At 36.1% G+C, this 25,612-nt stretch overlaps 1 protein-coding gene across 5 annotated transcripts in view; it reads left to right on the top strand.

The window, feature by feature from the left end:
- Window positions 1-25,612, top strand: part of RIC1 (RIC1 homolog, RAB6A GEF complex partner 1) — a 133,713-nt gene that overhangs the window by 90,148 nt on the left and 17,953 nt on the right. For 4 of the 5 annotated variants that reach the window (XM_036855219.1, XM_036855218.1, XM_036855222.1 and 1 more), the window contains 10 exons: window positions 2,039-2,130; window positions 7,555-7,643; window positions 12,779-12,923; window positions 13,606-13,654; window positions 15,287-15,439; window positions 17,116-17,319; window positions 22,555-22,593; window positions 22,916-23,026; window positions 23,876-23,965; window positions 24,902-25,062. In XM_036855219.1, coding sequence (XP_036711114.1) covers window positions 2,039-2,130; window positions 7,555-7,643; window positions 12,779-12,923; window positions 13,606-13,654; window positions 15,287-15,439; window positions 17,116-17,319; window positions 22,555-22,593; window positions 22,916-23,026; window positions 23,876-23,965; window positions 24,902-25,062 — 1,133 coding nt within the window. The remainder of the gene's footprint in view (window positions 1-2,038; window positions 2,131-7,554; window positions 7,644-12,778; window positions 12,924-13,605; window positions 13,655-15,286; window positions 15,440-17,115; window positions 17,320-22,554; window positions 22,594-22,915; window positions 23,027-23,875; window positions 23,966-24,901; window positions 25,063-25,612) is intronic. The other variant, XM_036855220.1, reaches the window with a different exon arrangement.

Below are 25,612 nucleotides of genomic sequence, written 5' to 3'. Positions count from 1 at the left end.
CTAGACACAAAAGAGTTCATGCTATGATTCTATTTTATATAAAATGGAAGGAAAACTAAAAACATAGGCAGCTCAGAATCAGTTCTGTGTGGACGCATGTTTAAGTGTTAATGGTTTAAAGGAAAAGAAGGAAGTGATTACTATGTAAGTCTGGATATTGTTTCTTTTGTGGTAGAGGTGAGGATAATATTGATCAGGAGTGACACTGTTGGGGGACTTGTGGGTACTGGTAATTCCTAGCCTGAGTGGTAATTTCACAAGTGTTTACTTTGTGATATTATTGTGATGTACATTTTTGCTTTTGTATTTTTCTGTAATGTATTATAATTCATAATAGAAAGGGTTAAAAAAATTAAAGACGTTCCAAATGACTCCCCACATATGAATTGGAGAAAAAGCCAAAGTTCTTATGGTGACTTTCAAAGCCCTATAAATCTGGCCCCCTATTTCATCTGTTACCTCATTTATTCCTTCTCCTTCCCCCATTCCATTCCACTCCACTCCACTCCACTCCACTCCACTCCATCTGCACCTTTGATGTTCTTTGAACATGCCAGAAATGCTACTGTGACAGGGCCTTTCTACTGCTGTATCTCCTAAACTACTTTCCTCAAGAGGCACCTTCATAGGGAAGACCTTTTAATATTACATCCTTCCCCCATACACTCTCTTCTCCTTAATTGTTTTATTATTTTTGCTGTAACATTTACTAACCTCCCATGTGATACTGTACAATTTTTTAAACTTGTCAGTCTCTTAACAAATGTAAAGCAGGGATATAGCTAGGGATTTTGGTATGTTTGAATATCTGCAGTATCCTTGGCACCTAGAGCAGTACCTGGTGAATAGTGGGCACCTGGAAAATTTTTGTTATAGGGATGAATAAACGAATTTCAGTCGAGGCAGCAGTCCAAAGAAATAATACTCAATGCTGTCTTTGCCATTTTTGTTAACTAAAATAATGTCTAGTTTTATTATTAAAATTGAAGAATAAATAAAATTCCTACAAAAAAGCAAATATTCCATATTTAGATAGTAGATTCTATAGTTTATTTAGGAATTAAATAAAATCTATAGTGTTATATTTCAAACAGTTTGATTATATTGGATCATCTAATTTTACTATCGTGATAATCCAGAAATAATCCAGTGCTGTATTGTAGTGTGCTAATTTTTGTGCTTACTAAACTAACAGTCATGATGACCTTTGCCTTAGAAGTTTATGATCTAGGATGCCCTTGATTTGACTAATAAAAACAGACAAGGGAGCTGAATCTATTCTGTGTCTGTATTCAGAATTAAGTAGCATATAAAGCTTAATAATAATATCATTCATTTATTGAAGCTTAACTTGTTGAATTCCAGGCATTGTATTAAGTGGGTTACTTGTATGTAAGTTCTCATTTAATTTTCAAAACACTCTAAGAGGTAGTTTACAGATAAGAAAACTGAAGCTTGGAAAGGTCAAATAATCATTTTAGCAAGTCAGGGTAGATCTGAGATGTTATGTCAGGCTGCCAGATACCATGCTACTAACCACTGTACTATAAAGCAAAGGAGTCATAGAGAATAGTAAGCAATTGACAAATCATTAATCACTTCTAAAGGATAGACCAAATAAAATCGACCATTTTTGATTGATCAGAAAAGTTCAACACTATATGCTAGGTGACAAGAATAATAATAGTGAGCAAATTAGATGCAGTTTCTACCATGAAGAGGTTTACATTTTGATAGGAAAGTCGTCTTCATTTAATTTGAATTTAGAGGTCAGATATCCATTTTTTAGTGTTTTATGAATAGATTAGCACTGGACTGAGCTCATTTGGGAATATTTATTGAACCAGTTAATGAAATTGAGGTTTTTAAGGGAGAAAATCCAGATGGTAGTTCTGATGGGATGTTTTCCTATCCAGATCAAACCATATAAAGAACCATATAAAGCCTTATAAAACTATGTTTATTGAAGGAGAATTATATTGATAAAAGTATATTTGGGGAACATGCTTTAAATCTTAACTATTTTTCTTAATTTTAGCAGCTTCATGGAGTTTGGCCACAAGATGTTGTTGATGGAACTTGTGTAGCGGTAAATAACAAGTATCGACTGATGGCGTTTGGTTGTGCGAGGTAATTGATATAGATGTCTGCATTTTAAGACTTACTGCCAAAAATAATGGGTTTTTTTTAAACCGTAAGATGTTCTTAACACACTTATGAACTTCATTGTGCCTTTCATAATTTATGAATCAGCCTTAATATAAAATTTAAAGGCATTTTAATAGATTGAAGCAAACAAATCTAAAGGGCAGATTTTGGAGATTGGGTGTTTAAGTTTGTAAAAGTGAGCTTTTTTCCAGTGGTAGGAAATTGAGTCACAAGTTAAGAAGATTAAATCAGTTAAAATTTAGGTTCTTTATTGTTTAAAAGAAGATCAGGAAGAATGTTTTCCTTTTTTGGAAACAATCCTTTCTTTTTAAGACATCAGTGTTGACTTGCCTTTGAATTAGTGGGTGTGCCTTAGTTAACAAGCAAATTAAAAGCTCATACATAAAATCAATTTCTTGCTTTAATTCAAATAATTCAGGTTTTAGAAGTAAAATTGAATACAAATTATTCATTCAACAAATATATTTGTGTCTGCCAGGTGCCAGGCACAATTCTAAGCACTTGGGATACATTATAAAACAACAAATATACCTGACTTGTTTGAGCTTTATGTTGTAGCTCAAATAAAAAGATTATATCAGATGCTGAGAGTAATGCCTTAAAATGTGTATAGTGCTTTTTAGTCTTCAAAACTCTTTCTTAAATATAAAATTCCATTTTGACCTCAAAATGTGACTTAGTGGTTCTGTAGAACATAACATCTAATATAGTGTCCAGCTACATCAAGGTAAGTATCAAAGTATTTCTATCAGTATAAGTAATACACTGATAGTTAGTGTTATAAATCACTGCCTTCATTACACTGTCAATAATCTGTTTGTGAAGTAGGAAATCCTTATCCTCAACACATTGCTTCTCACTGAGGAGATAAATGTAGAAAGTAAATTTAACGTAGTGTAAGGAGAAAAGGAAAGCGTATTTTTCTTCATCATCATGGGTTTGATTTGGTCACATTTTGTTTAGAATTTTTTTTTTAAGGCTCTGGTTTTTTTTTTTTAATATATTTATTTTTTATTTTTGGCTGCACTGGGTCTTTGTTGCTGCACCTGGGCTTTTCTCTAGTTGAGGTGAGCGGGGGCTACTCTTTGCTGCGGTGCACTGGCTTCTCATTGCGGTGGCCTCCCTTCTTGCGGAGTGCCGGCTCTAGAGTGCAGGCTCAGTAGTTGTGGCGCACGGACTTAGTTGTTCCGTGGCATGTGGGATCTTCCCGGACCAGGGCTCGAACCTGTGTCCCCTGCATTGGCAGGCGGATTCTTAACCACTGTGCCACCAGGGAAGCCCTGTTTAGATTTTTTAAATCTATGTTCATGAGTACAGTTTGCTATAGTTTTTTTTTTTTTTTTCTCTCCTGGTTAACCAAGGTTATGCTTGTCTCATAAGACAAGTTGAGGAAGGATTTCTCTCTTTCCCTTCTTTGTTCATCTTTGAATGTGTGGCTGAATTTGTCAGTGAAGCCACCTGAGCCTAGAATTTTCTTGATTACTAATTCAATTCAGTTTTAAAATAGACTGAAGAAGATTTAGATTTTTTGTCTCTTAGTCGTTTTGGCAGGTTGTATTTTTCTAGGACTTGGTTTCTTTCATATACACTGTCAAATTTATTGGCATAGAGTTTATAATATCCTTTTAAACTTTCATATTATAAAATAAAAACAAACAGGAAAGTGCATAATCCAAATATTCACAGTTTTACAAATAATTATAATATAAACATCCATCTTTTCACAACTCAGTCAAGAAATAGAACATTGCCAGCCAATATAAGTTTTACTCCTGCCACTTCCTAATCATGACTCCCATCCCCTCCTTAACACTTAAAGGAAACCAATTTTGTCTTTCATGATAATCATTTCCTTTTTTTTTTTTTTTTTTTTTTTTACAGTTTTATCACTCACGTATGCATTCCTAAAAAGTATAATTTAGTTTTACCTAATTTTGAACTTTATATGAATAGAATCATATTCTATGTTTTGTGTCTTGATTCTTTCAGTCAACGTTGTGAATTCATCCATCTTATTTGCCAGTAACTGAAATCATTTATTTGGGATTGATTTATAAGTAGAGTTTTGGTGTATGAATATATCATACTTTATCTGATTTCCTGTTAAAGGACATTTACATTATTTCTTGGTTTCCAAAAAAGGAGACATTCTGTTACATACACATATCATCTTTAGTCAAACACATGGGAAAATTAATGATAAATCCCCTATAAGATCTAATACTCAATTCATATTCAGACTAACCCAGTTGTCACCAAATTTCCTTTATCTCTTTTGTTTCAATCAGAATCATTCAAAAGTCATGAATTATATTTGGTTATTATTTCTCTTTAGTTACCTTTTGCCTATAAAAATCTTTGTATCTTTTTTCTTATTTTTATGACATTAACTTTTTTTGAGTCTAGGTCAGTTGTTTACAGAATATCCTACATTCTAAATGTGTCTCATTGTTTTCTCATAATGGCATTTAATTAGTTTCTGTAACACCTGTTTGAACCTTGAAGGTGGTTCTTATTGAGCCAGTATAGTCAAATGAGTAGGAAGCTCACATCAGCATTTAGAGGAAACTGACGGAGATGGGAACAGTGGTGGGTGTGCAGTTCTACATCACCTACATTCAGGGCTAGCACCCAGGGGTCTAGCAAGGCCATATTTTAGAAGCCAGGATTCTAGCCCTTCTTCCAGGATAATGCAGGTGGAATCTTGGCCTTCAGCCTTTTAGTTACCTCAGTTTTCATGAGTTGGGAGAGCATCAGCCCTTCTTATGGCATGATCGTGGGTTGGGGTGAAAGTTTTGTGATTATAGCTATGTGACATAACTGACCTAGTGGCTTCTAGCCCTGATCTGCCAGCACTTACGAGGGTTAATTGACTTGAACACCTTATTAGAGTTCTGTAAGAAGCCAGCTTTCTTTTAGGATGACAGTTTACAGCCTAATTCTTCCCTTATATTTAAAGGTTTGATTAGATCCTGGTTAAACATTTTTGTCATAGGTGTTTTGTACTTCCTATGACATCATGCAGCAATAACATTGAGTGGTCTCAGTATTGATGATGCTAAATTTGATTACTTACGGTGATAGTAGCCATATATATCTCTATTATAGAGATATGTTTTTTGCTTTGAGATTAGTATCTTTTTTTTTTTTAATTAATTAATTAATTAATTAATTTTTGGCTGTGTTGGGTCTTCGTTTCTGTGCGAGGGCTTTCTCTAGTTGCAGCAAGCGGGGGCCACTCTTCATCGCGATGCGCGGGCCTCTCACTATCAGAGCCTTTCTTGTTGGGAGCACAGGCTCCAGACGCGCAGGCTCAGTAGTTGTGGCTCATGGGCCTAGTTGCTCCGCGGCATGTGGGATCTTCCCAGACCAGGGCTCGAACCCGTGTCCCCTGCATTGGCAGGCAGATTCTCAACCACTGCGCCACCAGGGAAGCCCCCGAGATTAGTATCTTTTTAATGAAATATATTTTTCTTTTATGGTGGGCTTATGAGAAATCGAAAGAAAAATAATTTAAGTAATATAGGTACTATAAATACTTAAAACATTAATTGTCAGTCTTTTGTAACTATTGACATAGCACCTACTTCTTATATTAGAAATATCTGGACTCCTCACTGACTTGTCAGAGTTCAGCAACCCAGAGTTAGCACTAGACAGTTGTTAGATGCAAAGCAAAAACAAGTAAATACCTGCTAGCTACTTAGTGCTGTCTTTCAGCAAGGTATCTAATTGGGCAGGTAGTCTGGATAGATATCTGTTCCAGGCATTTGGCTTCTGACTAAGAGTAACAGATCAGATTTTCTCTCCCACCTAAAATAGCCAAGAAAATGGACAAAAATATGAAACAAGTGTTTTGAATTCAAGACATAGGACATCAGGCAACAAAGGATAGTGATCCCTTAAACATGAGAAACTAAATAAGAAAACTCTTCAACTGCCCCAGCTTTAATTACTTTGAGAGAATTTCCAGCACAAGGATGGAGAGACAGGGCCTGGCAGATTCCCTGGGTTGAGTGTGTGGAAAGGAAATGAGAGTCTGGGAGACCAAAGCAGCTGGGGCTCACAGGCCAGACATCAGAGGAGGGAGTGGCACAAAGAGAGAACTCCAGAGAGCTGTAGAGGTTTTCTTTTGAGTATTGAACTGAAACATGGAAGATGAAAGACCCAAATCAAGCATTACAGAAGAAAAGATTAATAAACTTGAAGAACACAGCAAGAGAAATGATGCAAAATGAAACACAGAGAGGAAAAAAAGAATTTAAAAACAGAGCATCAGTGAGCTGTGGGATAACTTCAAGTGGCCTATTATTGCAGGTATTTTATTTAGTCCCCATCCTGATCCTTGAGAAGAGTGGGGCCTGGCTGGAAACTGATCAAAGCTGCTGTGAGGAGATCATCTGACTTCTCCTACCTTGAAGGAGTACAGTTAAGGGTCAGAACATTCTGGCAGTCATAAGCTAGTGTCATCCTGATGTGTGCAAAAGCAGCCTTGGATTTAAATTATTTTTAAAACAACATTTATGTTAAATTTTCGATCTGAGAATAGCTCTGTAAGTAGAAATGATATTTTCTGTGATCTTTATAGTTCAATTTTGAAATATAGCTTAGATGTAATATACACATTCTTTGTTTTGGTTTCTGGCCTTTTGTAAGTTTGACCCTTGTAAAGATTTTTTAATGGAATAGTGATACTTACCATATACATAAGAGTATGTATCTTGTGTATACATACAAAAGATAATATAAGGTAAAAAATAACAAAATGAAGATTTCTGAAAGTTTCCAGTACTGCATTCATGTAGCCCCTGCTTGTCTCTCTTCTTTAATATTCCCCTTTCTCCACCAGGGCAGTTACTAATCTGGAATCTGTGTACATTAGGTCTTTGTTGTATTTTTACCACAAATGTATTTAACTATGTTTTGAATGTTTTTCACAGTATAGAAACAGAATTATACTGTTTATATAGATATATAGATAGATGGGTGGGTAGATAGATATGCTGTCCATTTTAATGCACATGACAAAAATTCATTTTCAGTGCTATATGGTATACTACTATATGAATATACCACAGTTTCTCTTTCCTTTCTCTTATTGCTGGACATGCAGATTGTTTCCATTTCTTTGCACTTATTCCCAGTACTATAATGAACATTATACATGTCTCAAAGACAAGGATATTTCTGGGGTATATCTGTAGGTGAAATTGCTAGATTACAGAATATGCATTTGTTTAAATTTAAGAGGTGACTGCAAATTATTTACAAAATGGTTTTGTTCTAGTTTACACGCCTATCAGCAGAACATAATATTTCCCATAGTCATGTTTTTTTATATTTGTATTTGTCATTTTACACTAAAAGTGTTTTTGATTTTTACAGTGGTTCTGTACAGGTTTATACAATAGATAACACCACTGGAGCCATGCTACTATCTCATAAACTGGAGTTAACAGCAAAACAATATCCTGGTGAGTCCTCTTCTTCTTTTTTTTTCTTCTTAATTACAGGTAATATGTGTAGTGAGATTTTAAATTAAATGATGGAGGCCAAAGGCCAAACAAATATTGTTAAAACATGTAACAACATTCTCTCTGACCCAAGGATTTCTGTGTAACTAGAGGCTCCTGGGGTACCTCTTCATTTAGTTTTCTCTATCCTCACTTAGTTTTAGCCCCTATATTCCTTGTCTGGGTTTTGCTTTAGACTCTTGCCTGGTTTCATTGCCTGTGTTATTTTATGCCTTCCAGTTCCATTTATTCATTCAACAAGTAATTATTGAGTACATACTATAGGCCAGACACTGTTCTAAATGCTGGTTACACAGCAGTAAACAAACCAGAAAGTCTCTTTCTGAACCCCCTTAGTGACTGTTGAGTGAATCCTGTCCACAGGTGTAAGTCTAAAGTCTATATCATTGGAAATGTTTTTGAATGAAACTAACAGAAAACCCAACTTACTATTGCTTAAACAAATAGGATTTATTTTCTGTAATAGCAAGAAATCCAAAGGTAAGCTGCTGTTGGCATTCATTTAGCCTTTCTGTCATGATCACAGGGTAGCTTCTGAGCTCCAAGCATTACTTCTGCATTTGAGTCAAGAGGAAAGGAGGAAAGAAGGCATATATATGCTTTTTGATCAGGAAAGCAAAAAAGCTAGATTGAGTTTGAGTTCTTCCAGAGATTTCTGTTTGTTTCTTCCAATCACCTGGGAAAATTACATCAGTCTGGAACCGTTTGCATTATATTCTCTGTTTGAGATTTTTTTGAATCATACAAGTTACACAAATTACAGATCAGACTGAGGACTGGTTTGTGGTTGCAGATTCTCAGGGGAACTTCTTTATTTTCCATTCAATACCATGGACAAAAACAGGGAAGTGTTCCTTGCTATTTTTTCACCTTCCATGTGGTAGAGTTTATTTCTCATTCTCCCTTGTTCATGGAATGTTTGTAGTCCCAGTGTTACGTGGGTATCTTCTATTAGATTCCCTGCCTTGGCCAAGCTCTGAGCTTTATCTCCTGTCCCTCAACATGCTGTGAGTCGTCAGATGTAAAAGTCAGGTCTCTAGGGTTTGGCAGAAAAATTCAGGGCAAGAGCACTTGGTACGCTCACTTACCTCCCAGTATTTTTGGATATTTTGATGTGTTTAAGTATTCTGTTTTAACATTTTAGTTGTTTCAGTGTGGAGAGTCATTCAAGGTGTCATTTTGCTATACTGCCAGAAACGGAAATTTGCTCCTTAAGTTTTTATCATTCTTATTGCATAGCCTTTAAAGGCTTGCATATATTTTTTTCTAAGGACACTTTCTTGCTGCAACTGACAAGAACAGGGTGTTGTGTATTTTGATTGTGTTTTCTAACCCTTTTATCTGTTTATTTTTCTATCCATATTAATGTTGTGATGTGCAATACAATAGCCACCAGCCACATGTGGCTTTTTAAATGAAACTAACTGACATCAAAGAAAATTAAAACTTTTCTCAGTTTCATAGTCACACCTAAATGTTGAATAGCCACATGTAGCTAGTGACTGTCTATTAGACCAAGCAAATATAGAACATTTATCATCATTTCAGGAAGTTCTCCTCGTTGTTTCTATTGATTGATTGACAGCACTGTATTGAATTTTTTAGATTGTTTCCTTTTCTCATGTTCTTGGAATGCCAATTCTCCCTTTGGTTATCTACTAACTCTCACTCTTGCAGTCTTTGTTATGGGAGAGTGCTGCCTTCTTGAGTTATATAACTTTAGACTATAAAAACTGCTTAAAATGTCAGGAGACTTGTGCTGTCCCGCATCTTGAACACAGACAAGCTTCTGTGTTTTCTTCTGGCTCCACTGGCTGATTTTTACAGGTGGCAGCACTGCAGGAGTCCTTACGTGACACAGCGACTTCCATTCTGATTGCCGGACTCACGCCGGCCTGAAACCCCTTTCTTGCCTTTGTATAGGATGTGAGACCCCAATTCCCTAGTCATTGCTAGGTCCCATTCCAACCTTCTGTCCCTATATCTCTAACCTTTTTCACCTCACCACTCCCCACTCTTCACACCTCCTCCCCCTGGGCTGCCTTAATTCAAGCACTAACCAAACTCACTTTCAGTTTTCTTCTTTCTTTCTTCAGAGTTCAGCTCTGTAACAGAAAGTCTTTGGATTACGTTTTACATTTTTCTCATTATGCAGATTATCACAATCTATGTTTATGGTAGGTTACCAGCTAGATAAATTTTCCGTATTCCTACCACTTGAAGATTAGGTTAACTATCATTAACATTTTATTGTATATCTCTACAACTAGATTTTAATATGTGTATAATACTTGGAAAATAGATATGCATATTATGTACATATGTATATATATATGTTTACTTGGGATTAATAGGAATACTGTTTATAACCTTTTTGTAAGCTTTGATTTGAGTTTGTATGTTTCTTCTTGGTTTGGTTTTAAATTTTGCTCTTAAATGTGTAAAGTATACTAATAAGATACGAGGTTTCTTATGCATGTTCCCATTTATTTATTTGTTTTGTTTTAGTTTCATCATTTGATATGGCTTTATTGGGCATTTTTTTTTCTATTTTGATAAGAATTTTTTTTTTTATTGGAGTAGAATTGCTTTACAATGTTGTGTTAGTTTCTCCTGTACAATGAAATGAATCAGCTATATGTATACATATATACCCTCCCTCGTGGACCTCCCTCCCACCTCACCCATCTAGGTCATCACAGAGCACTGAGCTGAGCTCCCTGTGCTAGTGGTAACAGCAGGTTGCCACTAGCTATCTATTTTACACATGGTAGTGTATTTATGTCAAACCTAATCTCCCAATTTGTCCCACCCTCCCTATCCCCCGCTGTGTCCACATGTCCGTTCTCTACGTCTGCGTCTCTATTCCTGCCCTGCAAATAGGTTCATCTGTACCATTTTTCTAGATTCCACATATATGCATTAATATATGATATTTGTTTTTCTCTCTCTGGTTTACTTCACTCTGTATGACAGACTCTAGGTCCATCCACATCTCTACAAATGATCCAACTTCGTTCCTTTTTATGGCTGAGTAATATTCCATTGTATGTATGTACCACATCTTCTTTATCCATTCATCTGTCATTAGACATTTAGGTTGTGTCCATATCCTGGCTATTGTAAATAGAGCTGCAGTGAACATTGGGGTACATGTGTCCTTTTGAATTATGATTTTCTTAGGGTATATGCCCAGTAGTGGGATTGCTGGGTCATATAGTAGTTCTGTTTTTAGTTTTTTAAGGAACCTCCATACTGTTCTCCATAGTGGCTGTATCTTTTTACATCCCACCAATAGTGCAAAAGGGTTCCCTTTTCTCCACACCCTCTCCAGCATTTGTTTGTAGATATTTTGATGATGGCCATTCTGACCGGTGTGAAGTGATACCTCATTGTGGTTTTGATTTGCATTTCTCTAATGATTAGTGATGTTGAGCATCCTTTCATGTGTTTGTTGGCCATCTGTATATCTTCTTTGGAGAAATGTCTGTTTAGGTCTTCTGCCCATTTTTGGATTGGGTTGTTTGTTTTTTTGATATTGATCTGCATGAGCTGCTTGTATATTTTGGAGATTAATCCTTTGTCAGTTGCTTCGTTTGCAAATATTTTCTCCCATTCTGAGGGTTGTCTTTTCATCTGGTTTATGGTTTCCTTTGCTGTGCAAAAGCTTTTAAGTTTCATTAGGTCCCATTTGTTTATTTTTGTTTTTATTTTCATTACCCTAGGAGGTGGGTCAGAAAAGATATTGTTGTGGTTTATGTCAAAGAGTATTTTTCCTGTGTTTTCCTCTAAGAGTTTTATAGTGTCCGGTCTTACATTTAGGTCTTTAATCCATTTTGAGTTTATTTTTGTGTATGGTGTTAAGGTAGTGTTATAATTCCATTCTTTTGCATGTAGCTGTCCAGTTTTCCCGGCACCACTTATTGAAGAGGCTGTCTTTTCTCCATTGTATGTTCTTGCCGCCTTTGTCATAAATTAGGTGACAGTATGTGCATGGGTTTATCTCTGGTCTTTCTATCCTGTACCATTGATCTATATTTCTGTTTTTGTGCCAGTACCATACTGTCTTGATTACTCTAGCTTTGTAATATTGTTTGAAGTCAGAGAACCTGATTCCTCCAGCTCCATTTTTCTTTCTCAAGATTGCTTTGGCTATTCGGGGTCTTTTGTGTTTCCATACTATTTTTTATATACATAAATAACACAGTTATTCATATACTTGAATTATGGTGGGAAATGCTAATGTGAGGATTCAAACATAGGCAGAGGAAAAAAGTTTTACTTAACTCCATTAACCAAGGCTGTCTTCTGTAGGCTAAAATCTGTATACCACCCCTTTGTGGCAAATGTACTTATAGCAAAAATTTATTAATACTGCAGATGTAAAGAATTTTAATTTTAAAGAGGTGAAAGCTATAGATCTTTTTGAATTGCTGATGGGAAATGCTAGTATGTTTCATTTAACTCTGCAGTAAAGAAACTTGGATTTTACTACACAATGAAATTTTCTCCTTTAATAATTATATGTGAAGAACTATTATTAGTTAAAAGAAGATATAAGCGCCTGTGGTACTGAGGCTGGAGTTTACCTACTTAATCCTAATATAAGGTTAAGCTTCAATTTATTTTAACTTGGATCCCTTTGATATTGCTGATGGAACATGGAGATCATGGTAAAATATTATTTTACGTTTTAAAACACCTCATACTTTGCAGAGTACTTTGACATTCAGTGTTAAATCATTCAAGGGAAATATTATTCCCATCTTACAGAAACTGATTTGCCCAAATCCAAAGGCTTTTTAAGACTACACAGTTATAGTTATTTAAGCTAATAGTGGCCAGAAATGGTTTTTGGTTCATATAAATCACTTGGGTACTGACTTTGTTCTGCTTAGATCGGGTCAAGGCTAATGACCATACTGATTTTAAATAGCCCTAAACGAACAGAATTCATCTCATTATTTGAAGCAGACATGCCTTTCTGCTTGTTTCAACTTGAAGGTATAGGCTGTAAAAAATAGTATTTATGAAGCAATCATTTATTTTTAACTCTTCTCACAATTTCTTAACAGACATTTGGAACAAAACAGGAGCTGTTAAATTGGTCAGATGGTCTCCTGACAATAGTGTTGTAATAGTGACCTGGGAATATGGAGGCCTTTCTTTATGGAGTGTATTTGGAGCTCAGCTGATTTGTACACTTGGAGGAGATTTTGCGTGAGTCAATAAAGAAATTTTAGATGAAATAACTCCATTTTCTCCAAGACAGTACACATACACAGAAACTTTGTTATACAGCTACCATTTTGCCTTGACTCTGAACCCAAAACAATTTATAAGGTTCAGAATTAATTTATTCAGAATGTGTTGTTTCCTCATACATCCATCCTCTTTCCATCCTCTTAAAACTGACCATTCAGTGAAAATGCATTTATTTATTGAACCCCTATTGTGTATATGATAGCATGTTAGATTCAAAGCTAAATCAGACATGAATCTGCCTTCAAGTAGCTTACTATCTAATAAGAGTGGTAAGCTATATACATAAATAAGTAGTAGGAAATTAAAAACTACATTATCTCATTGGGTTAATGTAGGTTAACTCAGTGGGTTGGTAGAACTGGGTTAATATCTCTGTCCACTTCATATACTACCCTGAACTTCAGTCCTGACATAATGAACACACCTTCCCAAACTGCGTGACCCTGTTAAGAAGTTATTTAGTAACTGGAAGACTGTATCTCAGTGATATACCTAGGTGTATTAACCAGGAGTCTCATATTTCATGCAGTATTGTGTATTTCTCTTTCAAAGGAACAAAATCAGTTTTTTAAAATTAAAGCTAAATATTACATGCAATTAGAAGACTCTTTTTAATTAAGTTTCTATTGTGTTTCAGTTATAGGTCTGATGGTACCAAAAAAGATCCCCTTAAGATCAACTCTATGGTAAGTTCTTTCTATAAAATATTGATACAGTGTGAAAAACTTGTTTTTTTCTTCTTCTCTCATGTTGACCTGATAAAATTACAAAGCTATTCTAGTCTCAGCAGACTCTTATACAGTTCTTGCTTTGATAAAAGTATTATCTTTAAAAATCAGGAGGCTGCCCAATTTTCAGTATTTGATTTTGGTTTTGTTTAGATGTGTCCAGCAAGCCCTGTCATCTCTGTGAACCTAGTGACTGTTCAAATCAGGTCTTTGTTTTTCCAAAGCATACCTACATTTCTTATGTGACTCAATAGCACCCACTTCCCATGGCCTCCTTTCTTTTAACATAACGTGAAATGCTCATTGGGTCTTTTTCCTGGAGGACATGTGCTTGTACATTATTTGAGCATATTTAAAATTTTTTCCATAGATGTATGTCAAAAGAATTGTAGTCCCTGTTGTAACAATATTTTTACTATCAGTTTTCAAGAGTTTCTGTAGAAAGCGGTGAGGTGTAACCCCTGTCTTTACATACAAACATTTTCTTTCTATAGCCCTCTGTGTACCATCTTTGAGGAATTAGTGGCTGTGAGGCTTATCATTACCTTTCTCTCCTGCTCCACAGAGGAAGGCATTTTCTGATCATGGGTTTCTCGAAGAATTAAGACCACCATGGTTGCCTTCAGTAGGGGTTCCCAGCCTTTCACCGCCAAGGATCCCATTTGATGGCTCTCCTCACCTCCATATTTTAAAATAAGTTTTCAAACACCATTTCTCTGACTGCCGATCAGTGCTTCTGAATGCCATGCAACAACCAGTGTTACCTGCCTCACTAAGTTAATATTTTAATCACAAACTAAGAATCTAAGCATTTTAGTTAACTTATGCAACTAAAACTTTTCATGGGAAAGCAAAAGTTCTATTAGACTTCTGAAATTTTGGAACAATTATGGACCTCTCCTCCCCCCATTAGTATTTTCTTGGCCTTGCAGATTGGGAATTACTAATGTTAAAAAAAAAAATTTTTTTTAACACTCATGGAATCTAGTTATAGAATATTAAAATGAACTGGGCCTGGAGAATTTATTTGAACCCTCTCATTTTACAGAGGAAGAAACTTATACCCCAAGAAACCAAATAGCTTGGCCAAAGTCGTACAACAAAATGGTAGCCAAGCTGGAGTGCAAAACCCTGGTCTCATAGCCTCCAATCCAGTGTTCTTTGTTCTGTACAAAACTGCATGTGTTTGGGTGCTTCTTTGTAAAGCTTCAGCTATGTAACGTGGGTCTTGTCTCTGTAAGGAATTTCTTTGTATTTGAGAGGCAGTTAAATTAATGGAGAAGTTACAGAGAGCAGTAGGCATTTCTTAGGTTTTGGAGCTAAGATTGGTATGTAGTGTTTTCACTATTCTAAGTGGAGAGCAGTGATGGTTTCTACTGGAGATCTAAGATGTAGTACATGTAGGTATAATTCTTGTCTGTGTTGTTTGTTATGGTTTCTCAAGCCTTCAGAAGTCATTAATAATGCTGTTGTTGGTTATTTCAGAATTTGAATATTTCAAACCGGGAAAAAATAACAAACTTTTTATTGCTTTGATTTTCTCCCCCCCACCCCTGCCCCGTCTTCTTTCCCCCTCCTCCTCTCTCCAAGAGCTGGGGTGCCGAAGGCTATCACCTGTGGGTAATCAGTGGATTTGGTTCTCAAAATACTGAAAATGAGTCTGACTCCAAGAGCATAGTTAAACAGCCTAGCATTCTACTATTTCAGTTTCTCAAGAGTGCACTCACCGTAAACCCTTGTATGGTAAGTTTATTTAATTAAAACTCCGTTTGTTTTTTTTAGTGGCTTTCATATTTGAATATGACTCTTCCTTATGACAATTTTATTTCTGAGCAGGTTTTGCTTTTTTTTTGCCTCGTGGCATGCATGCAGGATCTTAGTTCCCCAACTAGGGATTGAACCTGTGCCCCCTGCATTGGAAGCGTGGAGTCTTAACCACTGGACCGCCGGGGGAGTCCCATGCTTTTTTTTTCTTTTTTTAATAGGATCACAAGCAATTTGAGGAAAAGCAGTGTTTACAGATTCACTTGAATAACCTGAATAAAATTTAGTCTTTGTCTGAATAGCATTTCTCAAAGTATGTTCCACCAGGCACTACTTGTGAGAAATATCAATAGCAGTTACATAGGACAAGAAAAATTTCTGTTGTCTTGTAAGTGTGAAATAAAGGAGTTAAACAAAGCTGTAGAGATTTCTTGAACATAGGACTCGAGTCTTTAATATGCTGATGTGCATCATGAAAGTCCAGGAGTTGGTATATAAAAAGCATTGTTTCCCAAGCTTATTTAACTATGAATTTTTAAGGAATGCCTAGAAGAAAATAAGCCTAGAATCCTGCTTTGGGAAACACTGCCCCAAATTATAACATAAACTCATGTTTTATCAGCCTGAAATAAGATATTAATATGATATATTGTTGATATATAGTAACAGTGATATGTTATATGATAGGGGTGCATATCTTAGTATCTACCACCAATGGGTTTTTAAATATTTGGTGCAACCAATTTCTAATTAAAATATATAACACATTGAGAAAGAATGAAAATACCCTGGATCTCAGACCTCATTACTATAGCTGAATAATAAGAAAAACAAGAGTAGAGGATTTCTTCTCTGCTCGCACATCCCAAATAAATAATTTAAAAGCACTCCGAGTTTTATATCAAGACAACATTTGGACTACAATGGGAAGGTGAGTGGCTGGGGTGCTGATCTAATTTAAATAGTGAGTGAATAATCTGCCCACATTTGAAAACACTGGCCTTTAATTAAAACCAGGGCATAATCACAGAGAGTAGAAACTATATTTTTGTCTAAATATCCTCAGAACCTGGTACACTCCTTGGTACTAACGAAGCTTTCACCAAGCAATTATTGAATTGTTCTGAACCAGGACCACAAATGTAGGCTACTCTTCCTCCTCCCCATGATTTAAAAGATCCTCCAGTATCCAGTTATCCCTGTTTGTAATCCACTCCTTCTTCTTACCATGTGGGCACACGGATGAGCGTATACACACAAACTGTTTGACCAGACATGTTTTCTTACTACCATTCATGAGGTATCTTATATGAAACTAGTTTGTAAACTGTAGACATTGAGTGGTCTTATTCAGCTTTCAGGTGGAAAATCTCATAGCATTGCCCTGGGCATGTTTTGGAATCTGTATGATAAAACAGACTTTAACAAAGATTTTATTTACACTGGGAAGTAATCACTAAAATGTCGTCTGTTAAATATAACAGTGTGTGAGATTATTAGGTAGTCTTGTCCTCTGTGAGGAAAATCAGCATTGAGATGTATGGTACATTTCCAACAATAAAACTAAATTGATTGTATTACTTACTTTCCCCTACCTTATACTAACTTGTTTTTATTTGCTTCCCTCCCCTCTGCTTCCTTTTTCCCTCATCTAGAGTAACCAAGAGCAAGTGTTGCTTCAGGGGGAAGATCGATTGTACTTGAACTGTGGAGAGGCCTCACAAACCCAGAATCCCAGGAGTACTTCGGCACGCTCTGATCATAAGCCCAGTCAGGAAAAGAGCCCATTTGCAGATGGCAGTTTAGAGTCTCAGAGTTTAAGCACTTTACTTGGTCATCGGCATTGGCATGTAGTACAGGTAAGTCTTCAGATGCTGTTGACTGTGGACTTAGTCCTTGGTAAGATAGCACCCTGAAGCAGATACTTAAGTATTTCATTTGTTGCTTTAGAAAACTGAGAAACTTTGTAAACTTTTTGACTGTCATGTCTCTCTTCTGCTGTTCTGTGCTCTTGTCCTCTTGTCTTCTCCTTTCTTTCCACCTGATGTAGATTGTGTTCCCACCTGCTTTAAGTCCATTAGTAAGTGAGTAGTTTAAAAAACTGGAAGTTTATGCTTCGTCCTCTTATTGTGCAAGACTGTTTATTTTACTTCTAGCCTTTTTTTGGTATAAATTTAGCTCTGGATTTGCATAGGCTAAAGTGTAGTAATTTCATGAAAAGTGACAATATTGATTAGTACCTTGTGCAGCTGACCTTGTAGTCCTAATGGGGACACACTGAGGTTAATTGCCTGACTTTGGACCCAAATTGCAGACTTCTGATTAGTCTAGAACCTTACTGTTAATAATTTTATTATTACTCAGTCTTGTTCCAGATTATTATTAAATTAGTAGTTTCTTTTAGTAATTCTGATAAATTGACATTTAATATAGAAATTAATTCTGAGTTTCGATACCAAATAAAATTAATTTGGGTAAATCAGTAAATTGAAGTTTCTTGAAAGGAACTTTCACACACATTTCAAAGTCCTGAGTGTTTTCTTCCCACTTTTCATGCCAGAATGTCTTAGGTACATCAGAGCCTACTCTTGGGTTAGTTTCTTTTAGTCATTTTCTATTTCCACAATTCTTTGTCTTACTTCTACATTCTGTACTTTCACCCTACTAGCTTACTTCAGCTCCCATGTTATTTTCGGTTGACTTTGAGTGGAGATAATGAGAGACATAAGAATGGTCATTGTGTGAAAAATTGAAGGAGGAATATCTCCTACATTGACATGTGGTATACACTAAAAGAAAATGTATTTAACTTACATTAAGAAATTCATAAAATCAAAACAATGTGCATACCATTTTATAATTAGTAACAGTTATTAAATAAAACTGCATCAGCTACTTCCTTGACTAAAATTTTCCACTGCTCCCTTCTCTCCTATAGCCATTTCTCTGCTATTTTCATTTCCCCATACTTTGAACTATTCATTCTACACTGACCTAGCATCAATGCCAGTTCTGCCTAGCCAGGTCTGTGTTGCCAGAGAGCCAAGTAGAGCAGAGGATCAAAGAAGGTAGGTCTGGAACTCAAAAATCCATCAGGCAATAACAAAAATTGAATTTCCTTCCAGCTCAAAAATTCAATGATTCTGTGGTTCGTAGCCATCTATGAAGTATCCCATATTAGAAGCATATAACACTGATTTTACAACTTCAGGCAAAGTAGATACTAGCAAGATTCTTCTGTCATCCTGTTCTTTAGGTATCTAAAATATTTAGAAAGATAAACTTGTTTAACTCTAGCTTTACGTAATTTTTTCAGTTTCCTTAAAACTAATAAAAATAATGCTAGAGTTGTACTCCTCCCAAATTAAGTTATAATGGACTCATAGAATTTTTAGAGCCTGAAGGACCTTAGCAATCATGTAGTCCAACTAGGTTTTATACATGAGGAAATTGAGGTTCAGGGAAGTTAGGTGACTTGCCCGAGGTCACACAGCAGAATAGTGGCAGACTCTGTCCTTACCATGATATAAATTAAAGTAATAATCAAACCTGTTTTAAAACCTAGGTACTAAATGTTGAAGCATATAATATACTGCTGACCTTGATCTAAAACTTAGAATGTGCCTATTTGACATTCTTTTTACTTGGAGTTGCCCTATGCTTTGTTTGCTGGCACTCCAGCCACAAGAGTCAATGCAGCATTGTGGTGGTGTTCGTTTGGTAGTGTGGTTTACAGTGTCCATATAATGTTAATGCTTTTAACTTCCAGACATTTTAGCCATTAGTAAGTATTCCCTGAAGAAACATGGGTGCCTGTTTAATTCCCCCTTCAACATATGCTCTTGTGTAGGATGAGTGCCCGCATCCTCCATCACAATGGCTTTGTTTGCGTGGTTTATACTTCGTATGCTTCTTGTACAGCTTAGAGTTCATCACATGAACTCCAGCTAATTCTGCTGCTCTGTCTGTTCCTCATCTAGACTACTGGATTTTTTGTTTGTTTGTTTAAGCCTTCTACCTTACACTCGTTAGTTTCCTGGTCAGAAGATCCTGTGTTAACTATGTTTTCTCCTTTAACAAAAATAACACAAATACATACTTGTCGGAAGCAGGGTAATGTATCAGGCACTATGTTAGGGAGGTCAACAAAGAGGATTGTAAAGGCTATTTCATTTATAAACGATTTGCTCTCATTTCTACAACGTGTATCAGGTGTTCTAGGTATTTGGCACAGATCATATCTCCTAGGTTGATGGCCCTCACAGTCTCACCAGTTACAGAAGAAAGTAGTCTAGGTAGGAGACATGGTTTTAGCAGAATGACTTTAAGGGAAAAAAGGTAGATTTAGGTTCTCCGAGAGACTGAAAAATCCTAAGATGTTAAGAGTAGAGATTCTGTACCTTAGCACTGAGTTTCCCAGTGGTATGACATGACTTTTGTGCCCTGACTATGCATTCCTAACCCGAGTTTCTTCATTATTCATTAGCCGCCTCTTTTCTTACTTCTGCCATTTCCTGTTCTCAGTATTAGGGGTGGAACTCAAAGTTCAGGTAACGTATAGATCTCCTGGGGCAAATACAAGTTTTTGTTCTTATTTCATAGCATCTTCAAGACACAAAACCATATGAGAAAGAAAGCTTCATTTTAAGTTTTGAAAGTAAACCATTTGCCATTTGTGGCATCTCATATACTTTTGGAGGGTAAAAGAATTTGTTTTCTCCTAGAGATGGTCATCAGAATGTGATCGTTATGATAAGTTAACCTTGGTTCCCATGATTAGAAACTCTTCATGTTGGAGTCCACTTTGGCAGTGAGATCTCACTTCCCACTTTACCTGCCCACACATCTCACAAATACTTATGAAACACCAAGGTTTGGGGAAAGTGGGGGGCGGGGTGTTCAGTGTCATGGATGGCTAGCTCAGTTGTGCTCCAGGAACATCCTTCTTCAAGTGACTATTTTTATTTTCTTCATCCAAAAAAAAGAATTTCACTTACAGCCTCCTACAAAACTACTTTCAAATTTTACTTCGCCACCTGATTATTACCTCAGATTATCATTATTCTGAACTAATTCCACCCATCATAGCAAATTTTACTGGTTGGCCTGAATGGTACAGCGTATCTGTTAAGATACAAGTTAAGCATTCTTCAAGCGTATCTATCCTGACACAGTTATTTTTAATTCTGTAAGGTAGGCTTCCACAAACCAGCACTGGGGTTAAGAACTTCCTAATGTACTAAAAGCTATTAATTTACTTAGATTTTAGGTTGACTTACTGGATAATAAGTGAAGTCTAACAAAAATAGTTTTATGAATAAATTTTATCAAGGTTAATACAGATGTTTTCACCATATTATTTTTACTTGATTTTTGCTTTGTCTTCACATTACACAAAGAATCTTATTGGATTTGATTGCATTTACTTGGCTTTTTAATTTGGCTTTCTCTTTTTAAATATGTAATCATTTTTCTTTGAGTAAACGGAAACTAAATTAAATTGAAGGTTCTCTTATTCCAGGAACAGAAGATTTTTCCTTTGTTCTGTTGTTCTGTTAATTTTCACACTGCATTCACCATGTGCTCATGAAAACTATTTACTCAGCAGGCTAATAGAGAGATCACAGTCTCAGTAAAGCTAGACTTAATCTACATTGATACCTCACAGAGGATTTTTTAAGTTTAAAATTCTCAGAGTGACACAAAGACACTGTGTACAAAGATGTAAGACAGACGACATGGAAAGATATATTTATTGCTTATGTTGCAGATAAAGAGTTAATATCTGTAATATATTAAAAGTACTTGTAGGTGAATAAGTTGAACACCCCAGTAAAAAGCAGTAGCTTATACACACTCATATATATATGGCTGTTTGTTTAGAGATAGCAATGATATAACAGAAGAATTTCACTTTGTATTTTGTGCACTTTTATATTGTTTAAATTTTATAAGCATGCACTGCTTTTTTATCAGAAAAATGTAAAAATAAAAGAGATTTCCACTAAAAAAACATAAACAAAACTCTTGCTGAGGCTCTGATTTTATTAGATAAGGGTTTTTTGGGATGGTTCATATCGGCGAACCCAAACTGTTCATCTACACAATTCTTGGCTGCCTTAGTAGATGCTTCTCTAAATATCTCTTGTCATTCTATATTTATTGAGTGTTCAATATTTAATTTTAAACAAACAAACAACAGTGTAGAGAAAAAAGAGGAACGCCTGATGTCTAGAAACATATAATGAAATGGTTAAGACAGGAGTTGTGAAATATTGGCTGCTGGTAATAATACTCGTTATTTGGGAGCACTTTTTTTTTTTAATTTATTTATTTTTATATTTATTTTTGGCTGTGTTGGGTCTTCGTTTCTGTGTGAGGGCTTTCTCTAGTTGAGGCGAGCAGGGGCCACTCTTCATCGCGGTGCGCGGGCCTCTCACTATCGCGGCCTCTCTTGTTGCGGAGCACAGGCTCCACAGACGCGCGGGCTCAGTAGTTGTGGCTCACGGGCCCAGTTGCTCTGCGGCATGTGGGATCTTCCCAGACCAGGGCTCGAACCCGTGTCCCCTGCATTGGCAGGCAGATTCTCAACCACTGCGCCACCAGGGAAGCCCTGGGAGCACTTTTTAAAAAACATTTATTTTTGGCTGTGTTGGGTCTTCGTTGCTGCGTGCGGGCTTTCACTAGTTGCGGCGAGCAGGGGCTACCCTTCGTTGCGGCGCACGGGCTTCTCATTGCGTTGGCTTCTCTTGTTGTGGAGCACAGGCTCTAGGCGCGTGGCCTTCAGTAATTGCAGCATGCGGGCTCAGTAGTTGTGTCTCGCAGGCCCTACCTAGAGCGCAGGCTCAGTAGTTGTGGCGCACGGGCTTAGTTGCTCCGCGGCACGTGGGATCTTCCCGGACCAGGGCTCAAACCTGTGTCCCCTGCATTGGCAGGCGGATTCTTAACCACTGCGCCACCAGGGAAGCCTTATTTGGGAGCATTTTAAACATTACAGGAAAATTAATCTCATATTATGATGTTAATGCTTTTACGTGCTTTACTTTTAAATACATTTCAGAAGCCTTACCAAACTGATGTGTTATTTTCTATAGATTTCCAGCACCTATCTAGAGAGCAATTGGCCTATACGGGTGAGTTATTTGTTACTTTGTTGGTGTTGACTTTCATTGGATAGCATTTGCTGCAAGAGGTATTCTGGGAATTGAGCCTTTCAGTGGGTGCATTGATAAAAGTAAAATTTCAGTACTTGCTTCCTTGTACATTGTTAGTGTAAATCTATAATTTGGTCAAATGTAACATGTATAAATATTAAGATTTTTGAATTTAGCATTTTACATTTAATTCTCTTAGCAAATGTTTATTAATAGTCTGCTTGCCTGACATAATCCTCAGCTCTTTACGCCTAATTAAAAAACTCAAGAAAGAGCTCTTAATTTTTTTTTTTTTAATCAGTTTTCAGCTATTGATAAGCTCGGACAGAATATTGCTGTGGTTGGCAAGTTTGGTTTTGCACATTACTCTTTACTCACCAAAAAATGGAAGCTTTTTGGAAACATTACCCAGGTTAGTCTTTTTGAAATTAAAAACCTATTTCTCAAAGTATGAGAGAACTACAATATGAAATAAGTATAAAGTAAACCACTGTTTACTTATTAAAAAGTAAAATCAAATATTAAAAAATGACAGTGGATTATATCTAAGGGTCAGTTCTGATAAAGTACTTGATATTTGATAAAAGATTTTGTATTGAGATAGTTGGTTTGTTTTTAATTCTTGTTAAGATCAGACACTATAATCCTGTAACTTGAGGATTTACTCTTACATTCCAGGTAGAGTTCATCAGATATGATCGGAATAAATCTCCACAAAATTTGAGATCATTCCCTGCTTGTCTGTGTATGACATAAATATTTGGGTAGCATACAAACATATGCAGTTGGATTTTGCAAGAATCAAATAGGAGGAAAAGAAGGAAGTTAACATTTAATAGGTGCCTACTGTGTACCAGGCACTTCCACATATGTTATCTCATTGTTCTTCATAACAACCCAATGAGAGCACTGTTGTTACTCACCATTTTATAAAAGAGAAACTAGGATTCAGAGTCAAGCAGCTGATAAATGATAAAGCCAGAATTTAAACCAAGGTCTGTTGAATGTGTAATAATGATGCTACATGGTACCCAGTTATTTTGAATGATGTATTTTATGTCTTACAGAAATATTTATTTCTTTCAAAATAGGATGTGAATCATTATTAATAAAGGCCCTAGAGTAATACTTAACTGTTGAGTGGGGCGGGAAGAGAGTAGAGCAGAAATAATTAGAGCTTTCATTGTCTGATTAGGAATATTTTACAAGTCTGTAACTGGCAGGAATAAATGTAAATATGTTTTTTATATTTTCTTTTAAGGAGCAAAATATGATTGTGACAGGTGGCTTAGCCTGGTGGAATGATTTTATTGTCCTTGCATGCTATAACATAAGTGATCATCAAGAAGAGGTATGTTTTTGTTTTCTCAGAAATAACAAGATTTTTACATTTTAAATATATTAAGCACAGTTTGGTTTTATATAAAAATAACCTATTGAAAATGAACAAAACGTTTTACTTTTTAATCAAGAATTTGGCATTTTTAACAAATGGGATTTTCATTTCAGGTTACTTAAAAATTTAAAGGGATAATCAGGACTTCTGTGATAACTTTTTCTAAGGATTTTAGCCATTAGACATTCTCTATAAAGTTTGTAAATAATAAAAAATAGTTAAAAGTTGAGAAGTTTATAAAGATGGCTGTCCTTAGAGATTTATTAACTTTTTGATTTCTATATTTATTTTTTGAGAAACTACTGATCTCCTTGTATCAGGTCTAAATGTGCAGGTCTAAAAGGAGTATCTCATAATAGTACATCACAGTTTTGATCACGTCATCTTTTAGTTATTTGTAGAATGAGCCTACCCTGTCAAAATATAAACATCCATTTGTTATTAATGCTCAGATTAGTCTTTAACTCCTCTTTTTTTTTTTTTTTTTTTTTTTTAATTTATTTATTTAATTTTGGCTGTGTTGGGTCTTCGTTTATGTGCGAGGGCTTTCTCTAGTTGCGGCAAGCGGGGGCCACTCTTCATCGCGGTGCACGGGCCTCTCACTATCGCGGCCTCTGTCGTTGCGGAGCACAGGCTCCAGATGCGCAGGCTCAGTAGTTGTGGCTCACGGGCCTAGTTGCTCCGCGGCATGTGGGATCTTCCCAGACCAGGGCTCGAACCCGTGTCCCCTGCATTGGCAGGCAGATTCTCAACCACTGCGCCACCAGGGAAGCCCCTAACTCCTCTTACTTGAAAAAAGTCAGTAGATAAAAAAACAGCATGTCTAAAGTATTTAGTCATCCGTGGTAGGTATCTTGTTTTTACAGTTTTCTTTATTTTTGTTTTCTATAGCTCAGAGTATACTTGAGAACGTCAAATCTGGACAATGCTTTTGCTCATGTCACCAAAACACAAGCAGAAACATTACTGCTTAGTGTCTTCCGGGACATGGTAATAGTATTTAGAGCCGACTGTTCAATATGCCTTTACAGTATTGAAAGAAAACCTGATGGGTAAGTATATAACATATGACAGGTCACTTTTTGCTCCTATTTATCATGTTTCCTCTGTAGTTTTTATTTCTCAAAACAGTTATTCTAATTTTATATTTAGTTTCCTTTGTTTTAGGAGTTAAAAAAGCAAGGAATTTTAATTAGTGATATTCATATAGTAGTTATTTTTTAGCTACCAAAATAAATAAAGAGCCTGTACCAACTTCTTCAGCTAATCTTACTGGACTCATTTGAAAAAAATCTAGTTCGGGATGGGGTAAAGCTTTAAATACTAATTTTTTTTCACAATCTTGAAAACAAGTGGTTACTAACTGTCCTGGTGTTCTAGAAACTTGGGGAAATTTGTAGGAGTTTACAGCTTTAAGGTCTTAGGAAGCATGACCTTGGAAGACTCATTAATGTTTTCACTGAGCTACATGGCTGTAGTCTGGGAAAGGAAAAACTGTCAGACCTGTTGGAGCTGTGTGTTGCCTATATTCTTGGCATCTGGCTGGCTTGCAGCATTTAGACCATTCTTCTTGAGTTTTATTTTGTTCTCAAATGGTTTTTG

Source organism: Balaenoptera musculus, chromosome 6 (assembly GCF_009873245.2).
Source record: "Balaenoptera musculus isolate JJ_BM4_2016_0621 chromosome 6, mBalMus1.pri.v3, whole genome shotgun sequence".
NCBI lineage: Eukaryota > Metazoa > Chordata > Mammalia > Artiodactyla > Balaenopteridae > Balaenoptera > Balaenoptera musculus.
The sequence above is the reverse complement of the archived record's forward strand: the minus strand, read 5'-3'. Positions and strand labels throughout refer to the sequence as shown.